Genomic DNA, 18,327 nt, shown 5'->3' with positions numbered 1-18,327 from the left:
CATCAGGATTATCACGCTGTAGGTAAGTGTCTGTTAAAATACCTCTATATCTATGCGGAACAAAATTATGCGGTAGTGAAATAACACAGACATAATGGCTCCTGATATCTATGGGTGGGGATATCAAAAATAAAAATCCCCCCAGTTCGGAAGGGATTGAAACCCTGGGCTTTCTACATAAAAAAGTGTATTTTAATATTGTATTTGCTGTTTTTAAAGTGCAAAACCCTATAATCTCTTCCGTATAGCGGAAAATCATACAAATTTACATATATAAAGAGATATTGTTGAAATAATAATTATCGACGAGTGATTGCCTGTTGGTCTAAATTTAACCATAAGAATAACTAAAAATATTAATTATTTTAATTATTATCCATTATTGAAAAATAATCAATTTATTAAATTTTCTCCTACCAATTATCTAAATTTGAAAATGTTAAGTATACAGAAATTATTTAATTGCGATCTTCTGTAAGCAAAACATTGGTTAGATTGATTATTATTAATGACGATTGTCAAGCTTGTTAGTAGTCATCAAACAAAAAATATCAGTTGAAGAATAAAATATAATAGTTGGAAAGCAAATAGATTTTGCTAATTTAACAATCTCGTATAATAATAGTAGTCGTTTCTTACTTACTGAAAATATTCCTCCTTTGAGTGCTTCTCTGTTGAAATCAGTCTGAAGATTAATGAAAATCTCAATTCATTTGTTTTCTCAGTTTACTTTCTTACACTCTGGCCATCTGGCCTGTCACACTGATAAACGAACACAACCTACCTTTTGTAAGCACTATACTACAGAATTGTAACCAGCGTAAGATATAAAGTATTAAATGTGTTAAAGGCAATAAGGTTTATTAGGGTGGATAGATATCTTAAGATACCGTAATGATCAACCACCCAAGGAAAAGCAGTGGACATAGGTTGGACGTCCAGTCACGTAGACGGTTGTTAAGTGGCACAAGTTTATGAAATGATAGCGTTGAAAAATTAAGTATGAAATCCGGTAGATGAAAATATACTATATAGAACTTGCATACATGCCAGTTTGGTTATGTAAACTTTAAATTATTCAAACGAACTTTTGGAATTGTTCATTGGATATATAAGAAGTGACAATAATAATCTATACAAGTGCTTTAAATATGTTTTCATTTGCATTACGATGAAGTAAATTTTTTGCTAGAGGTGAAATTCATACATTTTTATGCTAAGTCAATTCCATTAAAATATTTTGAAATGTTCAGCAAGTCATAAAGTGTGTTATTTTTTAGTCTTCATTTAACGAATTATTTTTATTAGTATATCAATAAATCTGAACAAAAACCAACTGATACAATCGTAATTCACCGACGCAGCCATAAGCGACGATGCGTGCAGCAGAATCGATGTATTATCGCTATAATAATTAAATTTTATCAGTAATAATTACATAATAAAATATATTAAGCATAAACATCACAACGAAACAGCAACCATGATGACAGTTTTAAAATAACTTATCATATTTTTAAGTAGTGAAAGATGATTTGCAATTTGTTGATTGCAAATTTCTTTACCTACGTGATGATTATTGTGATATTTGTGTAAAATTTGTTGTACATTTTCTGTCTGAGTATTTGTTGGAATTATTCTCAAAAGAATACAATAATAGAAAATATATTTTAACTGTCAATGTATAAATGCCATTACAGTTCTATACAAATAAATAAATTAATTAATATGACGAGACTAAAATAATGCAATACAAACAACTTCTAGCTCCATTTAATTTCACAAAGATTAATACGCCAGCCTAAAAAGAAGTTTTGTCCTAGAAAAATACACCGTATATTTTCTAGAATTTATGATCTTGTCGCCTACGCCAGTTCAATTCAGGCTCTGAAATTTTATTTTATTTTATGTTTATTTATTTATTGTTAATTAGAACGATACATGAATCACTTACACTAATTAACATGTCCAATGCAATGTCATAATACAGAGGAATTAATTATTAAATAGAAAAAAACATTTACATAACAGCTGAAAGTAAAATTGTAACATTTAAGAATTAATAAGAAATAACAATAATTAAATAATATATGTCAATAAGAAATTAAATATTACATAGAAAAGCAACTGAGAATGTAGGAGGTTAGAATTGATCCGTAAACTTAAGGCACACACTTAAATCTTCCTGCCATCTATCAGCAAATAGATCGAAGTCAGGATATGCGTCTAAAAGACTCGTCAAACCAGCGAGGGCACGAGGTATGGGCGAATTGGCATGTGCGACTGCATGGCTATGTTATACTTACTAGAAATGTATTGTGTGCCAAATGTTATTATTAGGTGAAATTTCATGAAAGTTCCTTGTTAATGAAGTTTATTGTGGGTCCATACATTATTAATAATAATAATTTATTATACAATACCTTGCCCACATCGATCAATACGTTATATCCATAATGTCTAATCATGCAGACAGAGACACGAGCAAAAATAAATTTATTTAAAGCATTGATTAGATATTTATTGATAACGTCTTTGCACCCTATAAATAGAGTAACTTTAGTAGCAGATGGCATTCAAAGTTCTGCGAGGGTAGAGTGGACACTAGTCGAACAATCCCCAGGTCCCCGATCGATATCTACAATGGCTGACAAAGGTTACGTGGAAAATGAAATCCGAGCCTCCGCTTTGGAACTCATCGGTAATACCCCACTCGTAGCTTTGGATCGCCTGTACACAGGACCTGGACGCATTTTGGCAAAATGCGAGTTCATGAACCCCGGCGCGTCAGTCAAGTGCAGGTCTGCATCCCACATGATAATCCAAGCTAGGAAGAACGGAGAACTACAACCCGGTAAGCCGGTACTAGAAGCTACTTCTGGAAACCAGGGAACCGGTCTCGCTATTGCCTGCGCTGTTTTGGGACATCCCCTCAATATCCTCATGTCTGCCGGTAACAGCGAACGGCGTGCAATCCACATGGAGTCTCTCGGAGCTAATTGCGTTAGGGTTCCTCAAGTAGAAGGTACTTATGGTAACGTAACCCTCGCCGATATCAAGGCTGCTGAAAAAGCGGCCCTAGAACTGAAGGCCGAGACTGGTGGGTACTTTGTAAATCAATTCAACAACGAGGTTAACTCTGAGTCTCATTACCTCACTACTGGGCCCGAAATTTGGAGGCAGACCGGCCACCATGTCGACGCGTTTATTGCTACAGTCGGTACTGCTGGTACCTTTATGGGAACTGCGAAATACTTGAAGGAGAAGAATCCGGACATAAAGGCCTTTGTAGTAGAGCCAGCCGGTTCTGAGCCGATCAAGGGTTGCCCCATCACGAAACCATTGCATTTACTCCAAGGATCAGGATATGGTTGCATTCCGAATTTGTTCAAGTTTGACAATATGGATGGAACCCTCAGCATAACAGACGAAGAAGCAATCGAATACAGGAAGCTGATCGGAGAAAAGGAAGGTTTATATGTTGGATTCACCAGTGGAGCTAATGTCGCAGCGGCCGTGAAGCTTCTGAATTCAGGCAAAATCCCTAAAGATTCTTGGGTAGTAACTATGCTTAACGATAGTGGATTGAAATATTAAATGGATTGGTCGAGGTGATGTAATCATATAGATTTTATATTAAATTATTTTAAGATTTTTATAGTACATCAGGTATTATTTAAAGGATGTTACCAAATACATTAATATTATTTAATTATATAATTTATTGCCTTGCTTTCAATCATACCTGATGTTAATTTTGTGTATAAAAATAAAGCGGTTAAAAAATATATATATTGTGTTTAATTCGTGGGACAGTAATGGGTTGATGATGAACCTTAATATTTTAAGAGGTTTACAATTTTCTAAACTAGCTATACTAAGGACACGAAATAAGTATGAGCATAAAAAGTTTGTTCTATAGAAGAATCTAAATTAAAATATTATTTATTTCGTATCTTATTCCTTAATTCATATATACATTTTTTGAATGAGAATTATTACTTTTACATAATGGAGCCGGTAACTACGTAGATTTTAACTTGTATGCAATATTTACTGGGATTATTCTATTACCATACTAACTTAATTCTACCAACATAGAAACAAGTACTTTATTATACTTTTTAAATATTGTTTACAACCTTATATGTAAAGCATACAAGATATTTTAAGGTAGTATATAGAAGTAGTCAGGGGTAGCAACGCATCCCAACGGTTGATGTGATCCCTTACTACAAACGAATGCTTGATTCCAACTTTAATCTCGTAAGAAAAACATTTTTATTTTAAAGTGAGATTTGAAAATCCATATACACCAACGGGGGTCTGACTAAGCAAAAAAGTTTGATTGAAACGCTTACTAGGTCAAAAACTTTTACTTTTGTATCAATTTGTTTAAATAATAAGAATATTGCAAGTGAATGTTTAACATTTACATCGTCATTCCTATTATATTTGTATGGCAGTGATGTAACCCATGGACATGCGTTACCAATTCCATGATAGGAATTTCAATTGTAGTTGATCACATCATCAATGAGAAGTATTAGGCCATAATCCACCGCGCTGTGCGTATTGGTAGACTTCACATATCTTTAAGATTTTTTTTATAAATCTCTCAGGTTTCATCACGATGTTTTCCATCACCGTTTAGCAAGTGATAATTAATTTCTAATACGCACATAACTTTGAAAAATCAGAGGTGCCTGGGATTTAAACCTCGGACACCTCGATCGAGAGGCCGAGTTTCTTAACCACTAGGCTATCACTGCTTCAAGCGTTGCAAGTTAAGCTGATCACAGATGCGTTGAAACTCTTGAGGATTAAGATAGTCTCGTACCGACTGACTTACAGTCAGAATCCACACCCTACCACTAAAATGCATAAGCTGTTTCACGATAGAAATAAGTACGGCTGTGATACCGTTCTGCGACCAGAAGACTCACGACTCACTCACAAGAAGAAGAATAGATCGACATCTATCACTTTTCAAAGAACAATAATAATAAAATCATCAGCCCTACTTCTTTTTAAGTTTTTTTGCTTTATAGTTGCCATTTTGAGCCCTAAAGCAATAATAGGAGTTTAGGGTGTTATCAGATCTTTTTGGGGTTCTGTTCCCAAAGTGTAAGGATGGGATCCTATTACTAAGCCGTCGCTCTTTGTCCGTCTGTCATTGGATACGTTATAGATTTTCTTTTTTTTATAATATAGGATTAGTAGACGAGCATGCAGTCCACCTGATGGTAAGTGGCTACTGCCGCCCATGGACATCTGTAATCAACCCAGATAGGACTAGATATTCCTACCTGAGGTCGGGCACAGATGCGCCGCTACCACCTGAGGAGTAAGCTGGAACGCCTCGGAAAAGTATGTCTCGCTTACCACACCCTTCAAAACGGAACACAGCAGCGCCTAACACTGCTGTTTAGGCAGAAATAAGTGTGGCGGTGGTGCCGCCGGAGTCGAACCACAAAAGGTTCTACCACCTTCCAAACAAATAGATACTTGATTTTTTTATTACAGTCGGGGGTTAATTAATAAACACAATTTAGAGCCAAAATTATTTTGATTTTTATGTAGACCATTTTAATTATGTTTAAATATAATTTATTTATAATAAATTCCTAAAAATTATATAATTATAGCTATTTTATTTTCAGATCTGTTCTAGGACTCGTCTTCGTCCGATATGGTTTCCAACGGAAGCTCTTCGCATTGCAACTGAAAAAATAATTCATAAATATATTTCTCTAGTAAGGCTGAGGGGTAAATTTAACTATTAAACCAGTATCCTAAGTATGAGGTTTTCGTTTTCACAAAAATGATTGTTTTGTATTTGTTTACGTATTTACCCATACATTTCCAATCATTGCCCCCAGCGGACTTTATCAGAACTGATTGGAAATGTATGGGAAATACGTAAACAAATATAAAAACAGTCATTTTTTGTAAAAACGTAAAACTCATACTACGGGTACCTACAGAACACAGCAGCGCTTAACTCTATAATAATATAATATAATAAGCAGAAATTGGTGAAGGTGGTGCCACCGGAGTCTAACCACAAATGATTTTTCCATCTTGAAATTATTATGATATTCGTAGGATTTATATTAAATTTAAAATAAAAATGCATCTTACTAATATATTGTCATCTGGGACTCTTGACAGTAAAGCCATGACTTCATTGTGTGGTATTCTGTTTGGTTTCAATATTTTTCTTATAAACTTATGGAATGCTGAAAAGGACAAATCATCTTAATTTTTCGACATAAAGGATACAGATAATTATACTATTGAATACATAAATAAGTAGTTAAAGGAACAGATCTCAAGGAAAACCTTTATGCATTCATTAGGTATTTTCTTAAAAATTGTGCGAAGTCTATTCTATGTAGTAACCTGTTATTTTTTTTATAAGATTAGAGTATTAAACGAGTATACCTAATCTTAAGTGGTTACTGTCGCTCAAAAATATCAGTGATTAAATGTGCACCTAGCACACCACCTAGCACAAGTTCTACCAAAAGCCGATTACGGATGCGTTCTCATCCTTGAGCACTAAGATGATTGCTTTAATGTAAGTCAGCAAGATCCACACCTTTCCACTGAATCGCAGAACTGCTTCACGCTAGAATTGCAGGTATGGTATGGTATGTGATAATGGTACCTCTCATTGAACCATGCTGGCTCTACCATTTTTTAAACCCAATCGATCGACATAGGATCCTTAGCATGACAACTTGAACAGTTTTGATCATAATGTTATGTTAGATAGGTATTTATAACATTAACTTACCCCATCCCATCATAATATATCTAAGTGATACGAGGTATATGACGAAAGCTATCACTGATATGAAGAATATTGCTAACAAACTGACAAAAGGCACGGAGAAGTTGAATAAACTGAAAACAAAATAATAATATATATAAATACTTATAACTAGGATAAAATGCTAGTTAAAAGTATTTTTGCATATACAGTTAAATTTCAATTTTACTAATTACGTTGAAATGTCTATTTTAAAAAATAATCGATGAATGAATAATATTTATTTGAAAAAAAAAGAACTATTAGTATTTATTGGTAATATGTGTTAGCTCTGATTTATTTAACAGCTACTAAGTCCAATATTTCTTAAATAACCTCTAAAATTGCAATGATTTAGATGATTACAAAATATTAACAAAATGTTAATCATAACGAATTAAAAAAAGATTAAATTCAAATCAAGAGCTATAATAATAATATTAATCCTAATCCTAATCCTAGGTTATTTTGCATAATAAAAATAATCGTACTTTTTAAATCTTTCCCCAAGGCTTGCAAATTTTCCTAAAACGTTTTGCACTGTCTGTAACGTTTCTTGGAAGTTGGTTATTTTTTGTCTCAAACTTAAGATTTTCTCCTCCTGAAATAAATTAATACCACTTTATATTAGTAAAATATTTACAAAGCTTATTTATTTTTTATTCAAATCATATTTACAACATCACAGGTTCACACATAATGTAAGTTTATTTAAGTAAGGTATTAATTAAATAGAAAAACGAGACCAAAGAAGGTTGTAAAAAATAAGTATTGACTATTTATTGCGAAGAACAATAATTATTGTATATGTCTAATCAGGCATGTATATGGAGCTCCTATCAACCCGACTAGTTCAGGAGGTGGGTAGTAAAAATTAACTGAAAACTTAAAATGCCTGATGCTTCAAACCATAAATATAGAACGTCATAGCGAAAAAAAATTAAGTCTATGGTTACACCTCAAGTTCAAAGGTGGTGTAATTAAAAGTTCGTAAAATCCGTACCTTGTCTTGTTTCGTCTCTCCGCGTGACAGTATTGACACATTTTTCATATATCTACTTGCCCCTTAAAATTAAATACAAATAAATAATTATTATTGTATGTACCTTATATAAGCAGAAACATGAAGACGACCTGGCATTAAGTGTTTTTTTTTTATAATATAGTAACAGACGAACATGCAGTCCACCTGATGGTAAGTGGCTACTGTCGCCTATAGACATTTGTAATCAACCCCAGATAGGATTCGATATTCCTACCTGGAGGACTAAGCTTGAACGCCTAGGAAAAGTATGTCTCCCTAACCACACCCTTCAAACCAGAACAATGCGCTTAACACTGTTTTTATGAAACGGAAATAGGTGTTGCGGTGGTGCCGCCGGAGACGAATCTCAAAGGGTCCACCACCTTCTATGTACCTATCTTTATCTTGAACTTTAATGTTAATACAATTAATTTTATTAATAATCTACTTACAATTAAACAAATAATAGTCCTCTGGTCTATACCAAATAAAGGGTATAAGCAATAGGAGAGGCAGCATCCATATCTTGAAGAACCAGCAGAATATCTGCCATATGATAAGCGCTATCAAGTTCCATTTCCGAGATTCCCATTCGAAAGCTGTTCTAAAAAGAAAAACCGATATTAGTAATAAATAAAAATGCTTATAAATAATCCAATAATACAACTTGAGATAAGTATATATTTAAGAATTTAAAATACCTACATCAAAATATATTTTTCTAAATTTCTACATTTAACGTGTCTGACCAGGAATCGAACCCAGAACTATCTGTATATCAGACCCCTAACTGTCCTCTGCTATGTTATATGTTACTTTAATATAAGAAACAGTGCCATCTTACGAACACTACCGAAACTACAACAGTTTTATGAAAATAAGGTAACTTAAACAGAGTTTATTTCCAGCGTTCACCGATAGATGGCGCTAGCACAAACTAATGTGCTTCACGCATATTGAAATAATTAATCTTTTAAAATTTGTCCATATTGTATGCGCGGTACGTATTTTTTATAATAATAACTAGCTGACCCGGCAAACGTTGTGTTGCCATATAATTAAAAAAATGTAATGGGTGAACAACCCTTATCACCTAGGGGTAAGAAAATTAGATAGTAGCCGATTCTCAGACCTCAGAAAAGACTCAGAAAAGTTTTCCGTTTTTCCGTCCTTCCGTTTCGGAGGAGTACAGTAAGTAACATTGTGACACGAGAATTTTATATATAAGATATGTGTACCCTCTGTAATTCTGTTTATAAGAAACTGTATTATAACTCGGAATTTACCAAAATAAACTGACATCATTGGTAATGAAACGAAAGGGAAGAGCATCATATGTTTTATGTACCTGAAAACTTGAAAGGCGTTAAGTACCCAAGACAGCACGGCTTTTGATCTTGACAGGTTCTTCGCAAATACATGCCTATCTAACTTATCCTCTGTTTGCAAATAATTAACTTCCTTTGGATTTATAACGCGTACAGAAGCTTTCACCTGGAATGAAGGAATACAGTTCATTTAATACTTTATAAGACATATGATATTTTATATATAGGAGGTATAGAGGAGTTTCTTTCACCTCTTCTTCTCCATAACGAAACATCTTGTGAAGTGGTGGTAGTTTTACAGACATTCAAAAAGTGCTCTATAAAGAACCTATTTTGAATAAAAAAAAATAGATTTCATTTGATTTGAAATATATACACAAGATGATGTGGTGAACGAGCGCGTAGTCCAACTGATGGTAAGGCTATTGTCGTCCCTGGACAACTGTAATCAACCTCAGATAATTAGATTCCTACCTGAGGTTGGCCACAGATTCATTGACACCTCGAAGGACTAAGTTGGGACGTCTTGGACAAGTATTTGTCCCTTTCTGCACGAATATTTACAAAGTTACTTTTATAAGTGTGGCATTTAGTGTATAAAGATATGAAGGTGGTAGAACTCTTCCTCGTTAATTGTCTGTGACGGTATCTATTCCTGTTTTATAGAAGTGACGTTAAGCCGCTTTTACTGGCCTGAGAAGTAATGGTAATTTTATTATGTTTTCAGAATATTTTATGTTACATTACATTTATAATGACCGAAAATAAGTGTTATCTTGGTCTTTGGTAAAATTCAAGTTTGAAACTTTAAGTTCTTTTATTGAATCGCATTTGATCTTCAGATAGAATGTATCTCTGTACTGCTATATTGATCTTTTGAAAGACTCGAAATTACCTTATGAAGTTACATAGTTAATTTAAATTGATAAGTGCCATCACACTATTGAAAACGTCTCTGATTTTCTTCAATAATAAAAAGTAAATTCATTCTCCTTTACAGTTTGGTTCCATGTATGTAAACAAACTTTTATCATTTAACTACATCTCTCTAAGTCTCCGAGCTTTGTGTACTCACTGAAAGAGAAATAATAGTTTTAATTTCACAAAAATCATACTTACGAGATTCCAAGTAACATCCATTTCCAATAAAATTCTTGGATTATTTCCTTTGGCTCTTTCTCTCTGTGTATTTTCCTTGAGAGCGAACCATTTCTTGCCATTCTCAATACTAAGTAGAGGTACGGACACTTTGCCGAGCTCTTCACATTTCTTCTCATCGCAAATTATGACTTCTAAAATTGAGGTAATGTCGTTCAACGTGCTGAAGAAAACAATCGTATTTTAAAATTCAATATTTAAGAGTACATTCTTGTATGAGGTAACATTAAATACTAAATGCTTAATCAAATTTCTGATGGTATTCAATTTAAAATTTCTACTCATGCTTCGTAGATTTCAAAATAATCTGATTTATTTGTTAATCCACAAGGAAAATATTTGTTTATTCTACCAGCGCCAAACTATTATTCAAGTAATAAAATCATCACCTGATATTCTAATTCTAAATAAAAATAAATTAACTCACAATGAAAATATTTTCATCCAACTCGGAGAATGGGTTTTATAATCCGTAGGTGTTTGGACTGTTAAGTTGTTGAGGCGGAGAACACAGTAGTAATCGTTACCAGGGAGACCCTTAGCACCGTAGACGATCACCGAGAGGTTGCCTACGTTTGAAAACCCACCGCAAAGACGATACCACGCCTGAAGGTAAGAAAATAAAATAAAATTAATGGTCACAATTTTTTTTATAGCATCTTTTTCATTTTAGAGTTTTAAATGAGACTGTGTTTCACGATGTGAAGACTCGTATCTTTGAGTGAATTTGTTGTTGTAAAAACTTTAACTTGATTATTTATTATATTATTAACTAATTAGCCAATAGCCATACAGACATACTTACAAAATTAACAAACCATTTAACTGTATTTACATAGATACATTAAGTGCTAGAAGGCTTAAAAATAAAAACTCTAAATTAATGAATTGGTTGCAATTATTACGTTAAAGGATTCTATGGTTGTATTTTTCAATATTTACCTTCATATGTTTAAAACTTAAAAATTGTATTGCCTATTGTAAAATCGTAAATATTTAACCGTTTCAAAAGGCTTGTGTATAATTCAAGAAATGTTCTTATTTCTTCTTATTTATGTGTTGTAAATGTGTAATCTTTGTTTGTATGCGGTCTTGTAATTTAATTTATTACGACAACAAATTGCTATCAGTTGAGTCATTAAATATAATGAAACCAATATTTAAATAAAGTTGTTTGTCAGTAGGTACTTACATATTTATCCCTTATAGCGTTAGTTTCTACTGTACGCACAGCGTCATCCATGTCGTATACACTGTTTATCAAAGATGTTCCAGTTATTGTTAGTAAAATAAACAATTTGATGTTTGCGCTGTAATCCAATTTGATTTTCATTTCGTGAGTCTTTTCCTTCTCGAGTTCTGATAAGTCGATAATGGTCCTGGAATTTCGAAAGGTGCTTTAAGTACTTACATAATATCTATAATATCTAAAGTGAAATACTTACAGGAAGTAATTAATTTCGCTTAACAACAACTGTGTAGTATACTCAAATATATCTGTTATTCGTTGATTTCAAAAGAGATTATTTTTTGCATAATAAAATCATTTGGCTAAATATGACTACAGATTTTATAAGAGAACCTCTGCTTAAATAGAATAAGCACACCATCATAGTTCACATTGGTGCTCGCACAATTTAGTCAAAGATTAGCTGCTATCTGTTGAGGTGTAGGTAAAGCAAATTGGTAAAGCAACTTAAAAATTACGCTAATACACATTGATGATTGACTTCCAGACATGTTTCAGTATTTTCTTTAAGAATAGACACCATAAACAATCATTCTCAAGTTAGAATGATTTCAATTGTTCAATAGATTAAATTTGAAATGTATGGTACATTTATTTATGGAATTATTGTATTTTAAAGATCTTCAAGGTCGTAAAAGTTTCCAAAAACCCTGTTTATGATAAGTGGATATGCCATTTGGCGAGGTTCCATATATTTAATAAATTTTACGCATTGCAAGGAAATGCTGATTAGAGAAAAACTACACTAGTACGAGTACACTATTTAAACTTCGAATATTATTCAAAATAGCTTACCTTCCAACAAATTCATCTCTATCATTCAAGGTTATTTCTAATATACTATCATCATCGAACAAATTAAAATGATGGATTTCTTGCCACTTCATTACTTTGTCGTGACCTTTTACTGATTTTGATTTGCGTTTCTCTGATCCCAACCTGAAAGTTAATGAAGTATACACTTATTAAAATATTTTTTGTTTATTATTCTAAAGTATTGTAAAGAAGAAATTCTCCATCTTGTCTCATATCAGTCTATAAAAGTTATTTGCTAAAAATATACTTATATATTATATACTTTTGAAGGTGGTAGAACCCTTTGTGGTTTGACTCCGGCGGCACCACCGCCACACCTATTTCTACCTAATAACAGCAATGTTAGGCGCTGCTGTGTTTCGGTTTGAAAGGTGTGGTAAGGGAGGCAAACTTTTCCGAGTCGTTCCAGTTTAGTCCTCAGGGGTAGCGGTGCATCTGTGGCCGACCTCAGGTAGGAATATCTAATCCTATCTAGGGTTGATTACAGATGTCCATGGGCGGCAGTAGCCACTTACCATCAGGTGGACTGCATGCTCGTCTGCTACTTCTATATTATAAAAAAAAATAAAAATACTGCTCTTGGAAACGGTGATATGGTCGTAGTCATTACAAAATGTAATTAAAGTATAGATTTGTCAAATTCATTCATTCATACATAACTCATTTATCAGATTTGTCTCTCCAAACCATGTTATTGATATTTAAGTTATTAATTGTTAAAGCATGGGTCTTCTCAATTGTCCGTTAAGGTTACAAGGATAATTAGTCAATTATGAAAAAGGTTTATCAAGTATTTGTTAAACAATACATACCTGAAGCGGCATCCTAAAATCCGAGGTTTTTCTTCCAGAGCGTCATCAAAGCCTGTGGCTTCTATTAGAGCAATAGTGACAGCTGCGATTTTAGTTCTCTTAAATGTTTTCAATGGTTCATGTTTTGTTGCATTGCAAAGTATGAACTGGAAATACAATATTAAGCTACATTATTTACCATCCACTATTATTACCATTTCTTATTAACAGTTTTAATAATATTAATCTATTGAAGTCTCAACAATCTTATGTGACATACATATTTTAAATCATGTGAGTTATTTAAAATTTGTTTCGTAATTACCCGATCTACTATTTCAAAAGAATTTCTTTTTTCTTCTATTCTCTTTTCCTTACTCAGTTTTTCTGTTTTTTCGCGTTTTCTCTTCTCCTTGTTCCCTCTTAGCCAACCAATCCTCTTTCGAACAATTCTTGGAGGGGTCGATGGAAGAGACTCTTCGCCTTGAGATATGTCATTTAATCTGTGTGTAGGAACATTATGTTTACATGAGAAATAAATCTTCCAAAAGAATTAAAAATATAAATAAAAATTGGATTATGGAAAGAGATGTCTCCCAAGTTTATTATTAGCAATCACCTTGCAGTTGGAATTGTTACGATTGCTATTAGTATTTCATTATAGAGTGGATCTTAACACACTCGCGTTTTCATAATTACATAAGTTTTTATGACATCAATTCTACGTAAATACTACATAATCATGACGTATTACATTAATAATGTGCTATTCATAATGAATGGATTGATTATTCATTTCAAACTTCAAGATTTATCATGAAAAACTTATGATACTTACGAGTCCATGCTAACATTCAAGTAGTTATTGCCAAAGAAATGACTCTCCAAGGATTTATCATCATTTTCACTTTCAGATCTATCACACAAGCTCGAATGGGACGCACTCTCTGTTATTGTCGCTTCATTATAACTTATTTCTTTCAGAATAACGTTTTTCCTGAAGTATATCTTCTCTGCTATCACATCACGAGTAAACATCTTTTTTCCGTTTTCAGGCATCTTTAAAACTTCTTCATCTATTTTGCTCAGATCATTTACACTTACATATTGACGTTCTTCTTTGTACGAATAATCGTCGTTAAGCGTTGACAACATATCGGTCGATTTAGACTTTTCCAGCTTTCGTTGCATTTCATCATATTTTATTTGGACTTTTTCGTGTAACTTGGCAACCTGTTTTCTAATTAGAATATTTGTGTCCATTTTCTTCCACGTTATTTTTGATAAATAAAAATCAATCACGTTTTACGACACTGGCACAAGGTAAACTCACTATCAAATGGTTTGCACTGTATTGATCACTGAATCGCATTATGTTTAGCCACTATCTTATCGTGGATATTTATATCGATTACCTATATAGCCGGGGAAGTCGCATGATTGTTTTTGTGTAACATAATTATTACTTTAATATCCAAATATACTAATTTTCAATTGTTTTCTGTTGCCGTATCTTTATAAGCTCATTGAGTAAGACGCGTTTTCTCAAAATGTATTTTTGTGACAAAAATATTTTTTTAGCAACTGAATATAAAAGGATAATTTTATTACTTATTTGTTTTGAATGTCGACCGTACTGAAAACTAGTGATAGATTATTTATTTAATAAAAAATAAAAATCTAAGATCATGCCATGTAGAGTGATAGCACTGATTTATAGACAATTGCAATTTAGTGACGTCAATATATTATATTATGTATCGTTTAAGTATACAGGGTGAATCTCCATAAAGTGCACATATTGAAACAGATAAAATTAAACCGCATTTTGTCGACAAAAAAAATAAAAAAAATAATAAAAAATTTTTTTTTTGGGTTTTACGACCTTTTGAAGTTTTTTTTTTGGAATTGTGCACCTAAAGTAAATAAATCGCTATAACTTTTGAACTAAAAGAGTTATCATGTTCAAACAAAAATTACAATGAATGCCAATTATAGGCCGTACTGATCCATGAAAAAAACAAAACAAAAAAGCTTATCTTCCCAGAAAAAAATAGTCAGATTAGTGTGAAAAAAGCAATTTTTTTAGGTTAAATTTCAGTAATCGTGAATTTCCTCAAAATAATCTAGGCTTTTTATTTTATTTTTATTATTTAATGTAATTCTACGTCGTATTAGCTTTCAAACACTAAAAAAAGCATGCCTCTAACTTAAGTATAAAGTTTCCTACGAGCGCTTAAACAAAGGCAGTTTTTAAGGGTGTTGGTAATAAATAACATTTTTAATACAAACTAGTGTTTTTTTTTTTAATTATTAAAGATTTATTTTAGTACAGTTTTATCACTTTAATATCGTCAAAAATAAGAAACTACCATGAATTTACCATTGAAACATATTTTTGATAGTTTTCTTTGTTTATATTTTGGACATCAAATTATGGGTCGGACTATACCAGTTTTATTAGGGCGCACGTGCGTCGCGTCGAAACGTTCCTAGCAAACTTTATACTTGAGTTAGAGACGTGGTTTTTTTAGTGTTTGAAAGCTAATACGACGTAGAATTGCATTAAACAATAATAAAAAAATAAAATGCCTAGATTATTTTGAGGAAATTGATGATTACTGAAAATTTTACCTAAAAAAAGTGCTTTTTTGCACTAATCTGACATTTTTTTCCTGGGAAGATGATTTTTTTTTGTTTTTTTTTTCATGGATCAGTACGGCCTATCATTGGCAATCATTGTTATTTTTGTTTGAACATGATAACTCTTTTAGTTCAAAAGTTATAGCGATTTATTTACTTTAGGTGCACAATTCCAAAAAAAAAAAACTTCAAAAGGTCGTAAAACCCAAAAAAAAATTTTTTTATTATTTTTTTTGTCGACAAAATGCGGTTTAATTTTACCTGTTTCAATATGTGCACTTTATGGAGATTCACCCTGTATATATACGTATTTGTTTAGTTTCCTATTTTAATAGCGTTTTTAAATAAATTAATAATAAACACCATTTAAATGGTTATAAAGAAGAAAATAAATTACTTATCTATAAAAATGTCAAATAGAAATTTGCGTTAATACCTAATAACAAAAATAATGCGTTAAGTAATTTATTATATTAATCTTTTTTAACAGTGGCTAAGTAAACTCAATTATATAAAAAGTTATTACATAAAAATTATGCATATAGATAATCAATTCGATAATCAGATGTTACAATTTAAGTATCAGTAAATCAATTTGACAAATAGTAGTAAAGGTAGTGGGGGAGCAATAGTTGAAGCTTGCAGTCCACCTGATGGTAAGTAGTCTTCGGGATCTCCAAAGGAACGCAACCGGAGTCCTCTACGAAGCGCTGAGGACGGCCACCGGGGGGGTTTTAGTGCGGTAAGAGTCCCACATAACCCTGTGTCGCTCCCAAGGCATCGGGTACCTTTTGAAGGTTTCCTCCTCGTAAACAAAAAAACAAAGTGACTACTTACCATCAGGTGGACTGCAAGCTTGTCTGCTACTCCAATAATGTAAAAATATCTACGAGTTTACATTGTACTCCAAATGACGATGCCTTGATAAAGTTCCGATATTTTCAACTATTGCTCCCCCACTACCTTTACTACTATTTGTCAAATTGATTTACTGATACTTAAATTGTAACATCTGATTATCGAATTGATTATCTATATGCATAATTTTTATGTAATAACTTTTTATATAATTGAGTTTACTTAGCCACTGTTAGAAAAGATTAATATAATAAATTACTTAACGCATTATTTTTGTTATTAGGTATTAACGCAAATTTCTATTTGACATTTTTATAGATAAGTAATTTATTTTCTTCTTTATAACCATTTAAATGGTGTTTATTATTAATTTATTTAAAAACGCTATTAAAATAGGAAACTAAACAAATACGTATATATACAGGGTGAATCTCCATAAAGTGCACATATTGAAACAGGTAAAATTAAACCGCATTTTGTCGACAAAAAAAATAAAAAAAATAATAAAAAAATTTTTTTTTGGGTTTTACGACCTTTTGAAGTTTTTTTTTTGGAATTGTGCACCTAAAGTAAATAAATCGCTATAACTTTTGAACTAAAAGAGTTATCATGTTCAAACAAAAATAACAATGATTGCCAATGATAGGCCGTACTGATCCATGAAAAAAAAAAACAAAAAAAAATCATCTTCCCAGGAAAAAAATGTCAGATTAGTGCAAAAAAGCCCTTTTTTTAGGTAAAATTTTCAGTAATCATCAATTTCCTCAAAATAATCTAGGCATTTTATTTTTTTATTATTGTTTAATGCAATTCTACGTCGTATTAGCTTTCAAACACTAAAAAAACCACGTCTCTAACTCAAGTATAAAGTAAGTAGTCACTTTGTTTTTTTGTTTACGAGGAGGAAACCTTCAAAGGTACCCGATGCCTTGGGAGCGACACAGGGTTATGTGGGACTCTTACCGCACTAAAACCCCCCCGGTGGCCGTCCTCAGCGCTTCGTAGAGGACTCCGGGATCTCCAAAGGAACGCAACCGGAGTCCTCTTAGCGCATTGCCGCGTCGGGCTCCGCCCAGGTGAGCTTATCGCTCACCGCACCGTCTGGTGCGTACGACGGTATGCGACCACACATACCGCCGTCCTTCCCGGGGCCGTTGGCCTGGCGGTTCGAGCTCCCACTCTTGCCACCCACGACCCCAGAAGCCTCCTTTTAGTTGTCTCTTACGACAGGCAGGGGATACCGTAGCCCTATTCTTGTCCCGGAACTACAGGGATAGATGGTAAGTAGTCACTGTCGCTGTCATCTGTGACCAACTCCATACATAATAGATTCTATCTGAAGCCGATCATATCAGCGTTGCCATTTCTAATGACTATTATGGATTAAGACTGCTCCACGCTAGGAGTGTGGCGGAAGTAGCTCCTTAGTCAAAACATATACTCTACCACCTTATGTAACAGTTTATTTAGAATTGTGTACAATATACACGATTTTTACGTTTTGTGCAATGTGGTAGTGATTATATTCTGAAGCTAAGCTATTTCTTGTTTCATAAGCATGACTTACGTATAATATAATAATATAAAACAATAAAATATAATATCTTTATGTTTTTAAACTGTAGTTTTAAATAAAATTAGGC

General features: G+C 32.7%; 2 protein-coding genes across 2 annotated transcripts; one reads left to right on the top strand and one right to left on the bottom strand.

The window, feature by feature from the left end:
* Positions 1-2,593: 2,593 nt before the first annotated feature.
* Positions 2,594-3,606, top strand: LOC140756109 (cysteine synthase-like). Its single transcript, XM_073091521.1, has one exon. It carries the CDS (start codon positions 2,644-2,646, stop codon positions 3,595-3,597), a length of 954 nt encoding a protein of 317 aa, XP_072947622.1. The 5' UTR covers positions 2,594-2,643; the 3' UTR covers positions 3,598-3,606.
* A 1,993-nt stretch (positions 3,607-5,599) lies between these two features.
* LOC140756141 (multiple C2 and transmembrane domain-containing protein) lies at positions 5,600-14,527 on the bottom strand. The gene is made up of 14 exons (XM_073091581.1): positions 14,022-14,527; positions 13,509-13,686; positions 13,205-13,350; positions 12,372-12,515; positions 11,520-11,706; positions 10,755-10,933; positions 10,289-10,490; positions 9,190-9,335; positions 8,294-8,445; positions 7,821-7,882; positions 7,309-7,418; positions 6,803-6,912; positions 6,145-6,242; positions 5,600-5,724 (listed from the first exon to the last, which is right to left on the bottom strand). The coding sequence occupies exons 1-14, from the start codon at positions 14,444-14,446 to the stop codon at positions 5,671-5,673; spliced, it is 2,193 nt and encodes a 730-aa protein (XP_072947682.1). The 5' UTR covers positions 14,447-14,527; the 3' UTR covers positions 5,600-5,670.
* Positions 14,528-18,327: the final 3,800 nt, after the last annotated feature.

This window comes from Epargyreus clarus, unplaced genomic scaffold (assembly GCF_041222505.1).
Source record: "Epargyreus clarus isolate Ecla_fem2 unplaced genomic scaffold, WU_Ecla_fem_2.2 ptg000034l, whole genome shotgun sequence".
NCBI lineage: Eukaryota > Metazoa > Arthropoda > Insecta > Lepidoptera > Hesperiidae > Epargyreus > Epargyreus clarus.
Note: the sequence above shows the minus strand (reverse complement) of the source record. Positions and strands in the feature narration are given on the sequence as shown.

Excerpts from the sequence above, each read along its gene's own strand:
- LOC140756141 (XM_073091581.1), bottom strand. The coding sequence starts at position 14,446 with ATGGACACAAATATTCTAATTAGAAAACAGGTTGCCAAGTTACACGAA. Across the intron at positions 10,491-10,754 it reads TGGATGAAAATATTTTCATT|CACGTTGAACGACATTACCT; the intron begins GTGAGTTAATTT and ends TGTTTTCTTCAG. Across the intron at positions 9,336-10,288 it reads TGGATGTTACTTGGAATCTC|GTGAAAGCTTCTGTACGCGT; the intron begins GTAAGTATGATT and ends CCTTCATTCCAG.
- LOC140756109 (XM_073091521.1), top strand. The coding sequence starts at position 2,644 with ATGGCTGACAAAGGTTACGTGGAAAATGAAATCCGAGCCTCCGCTTTG.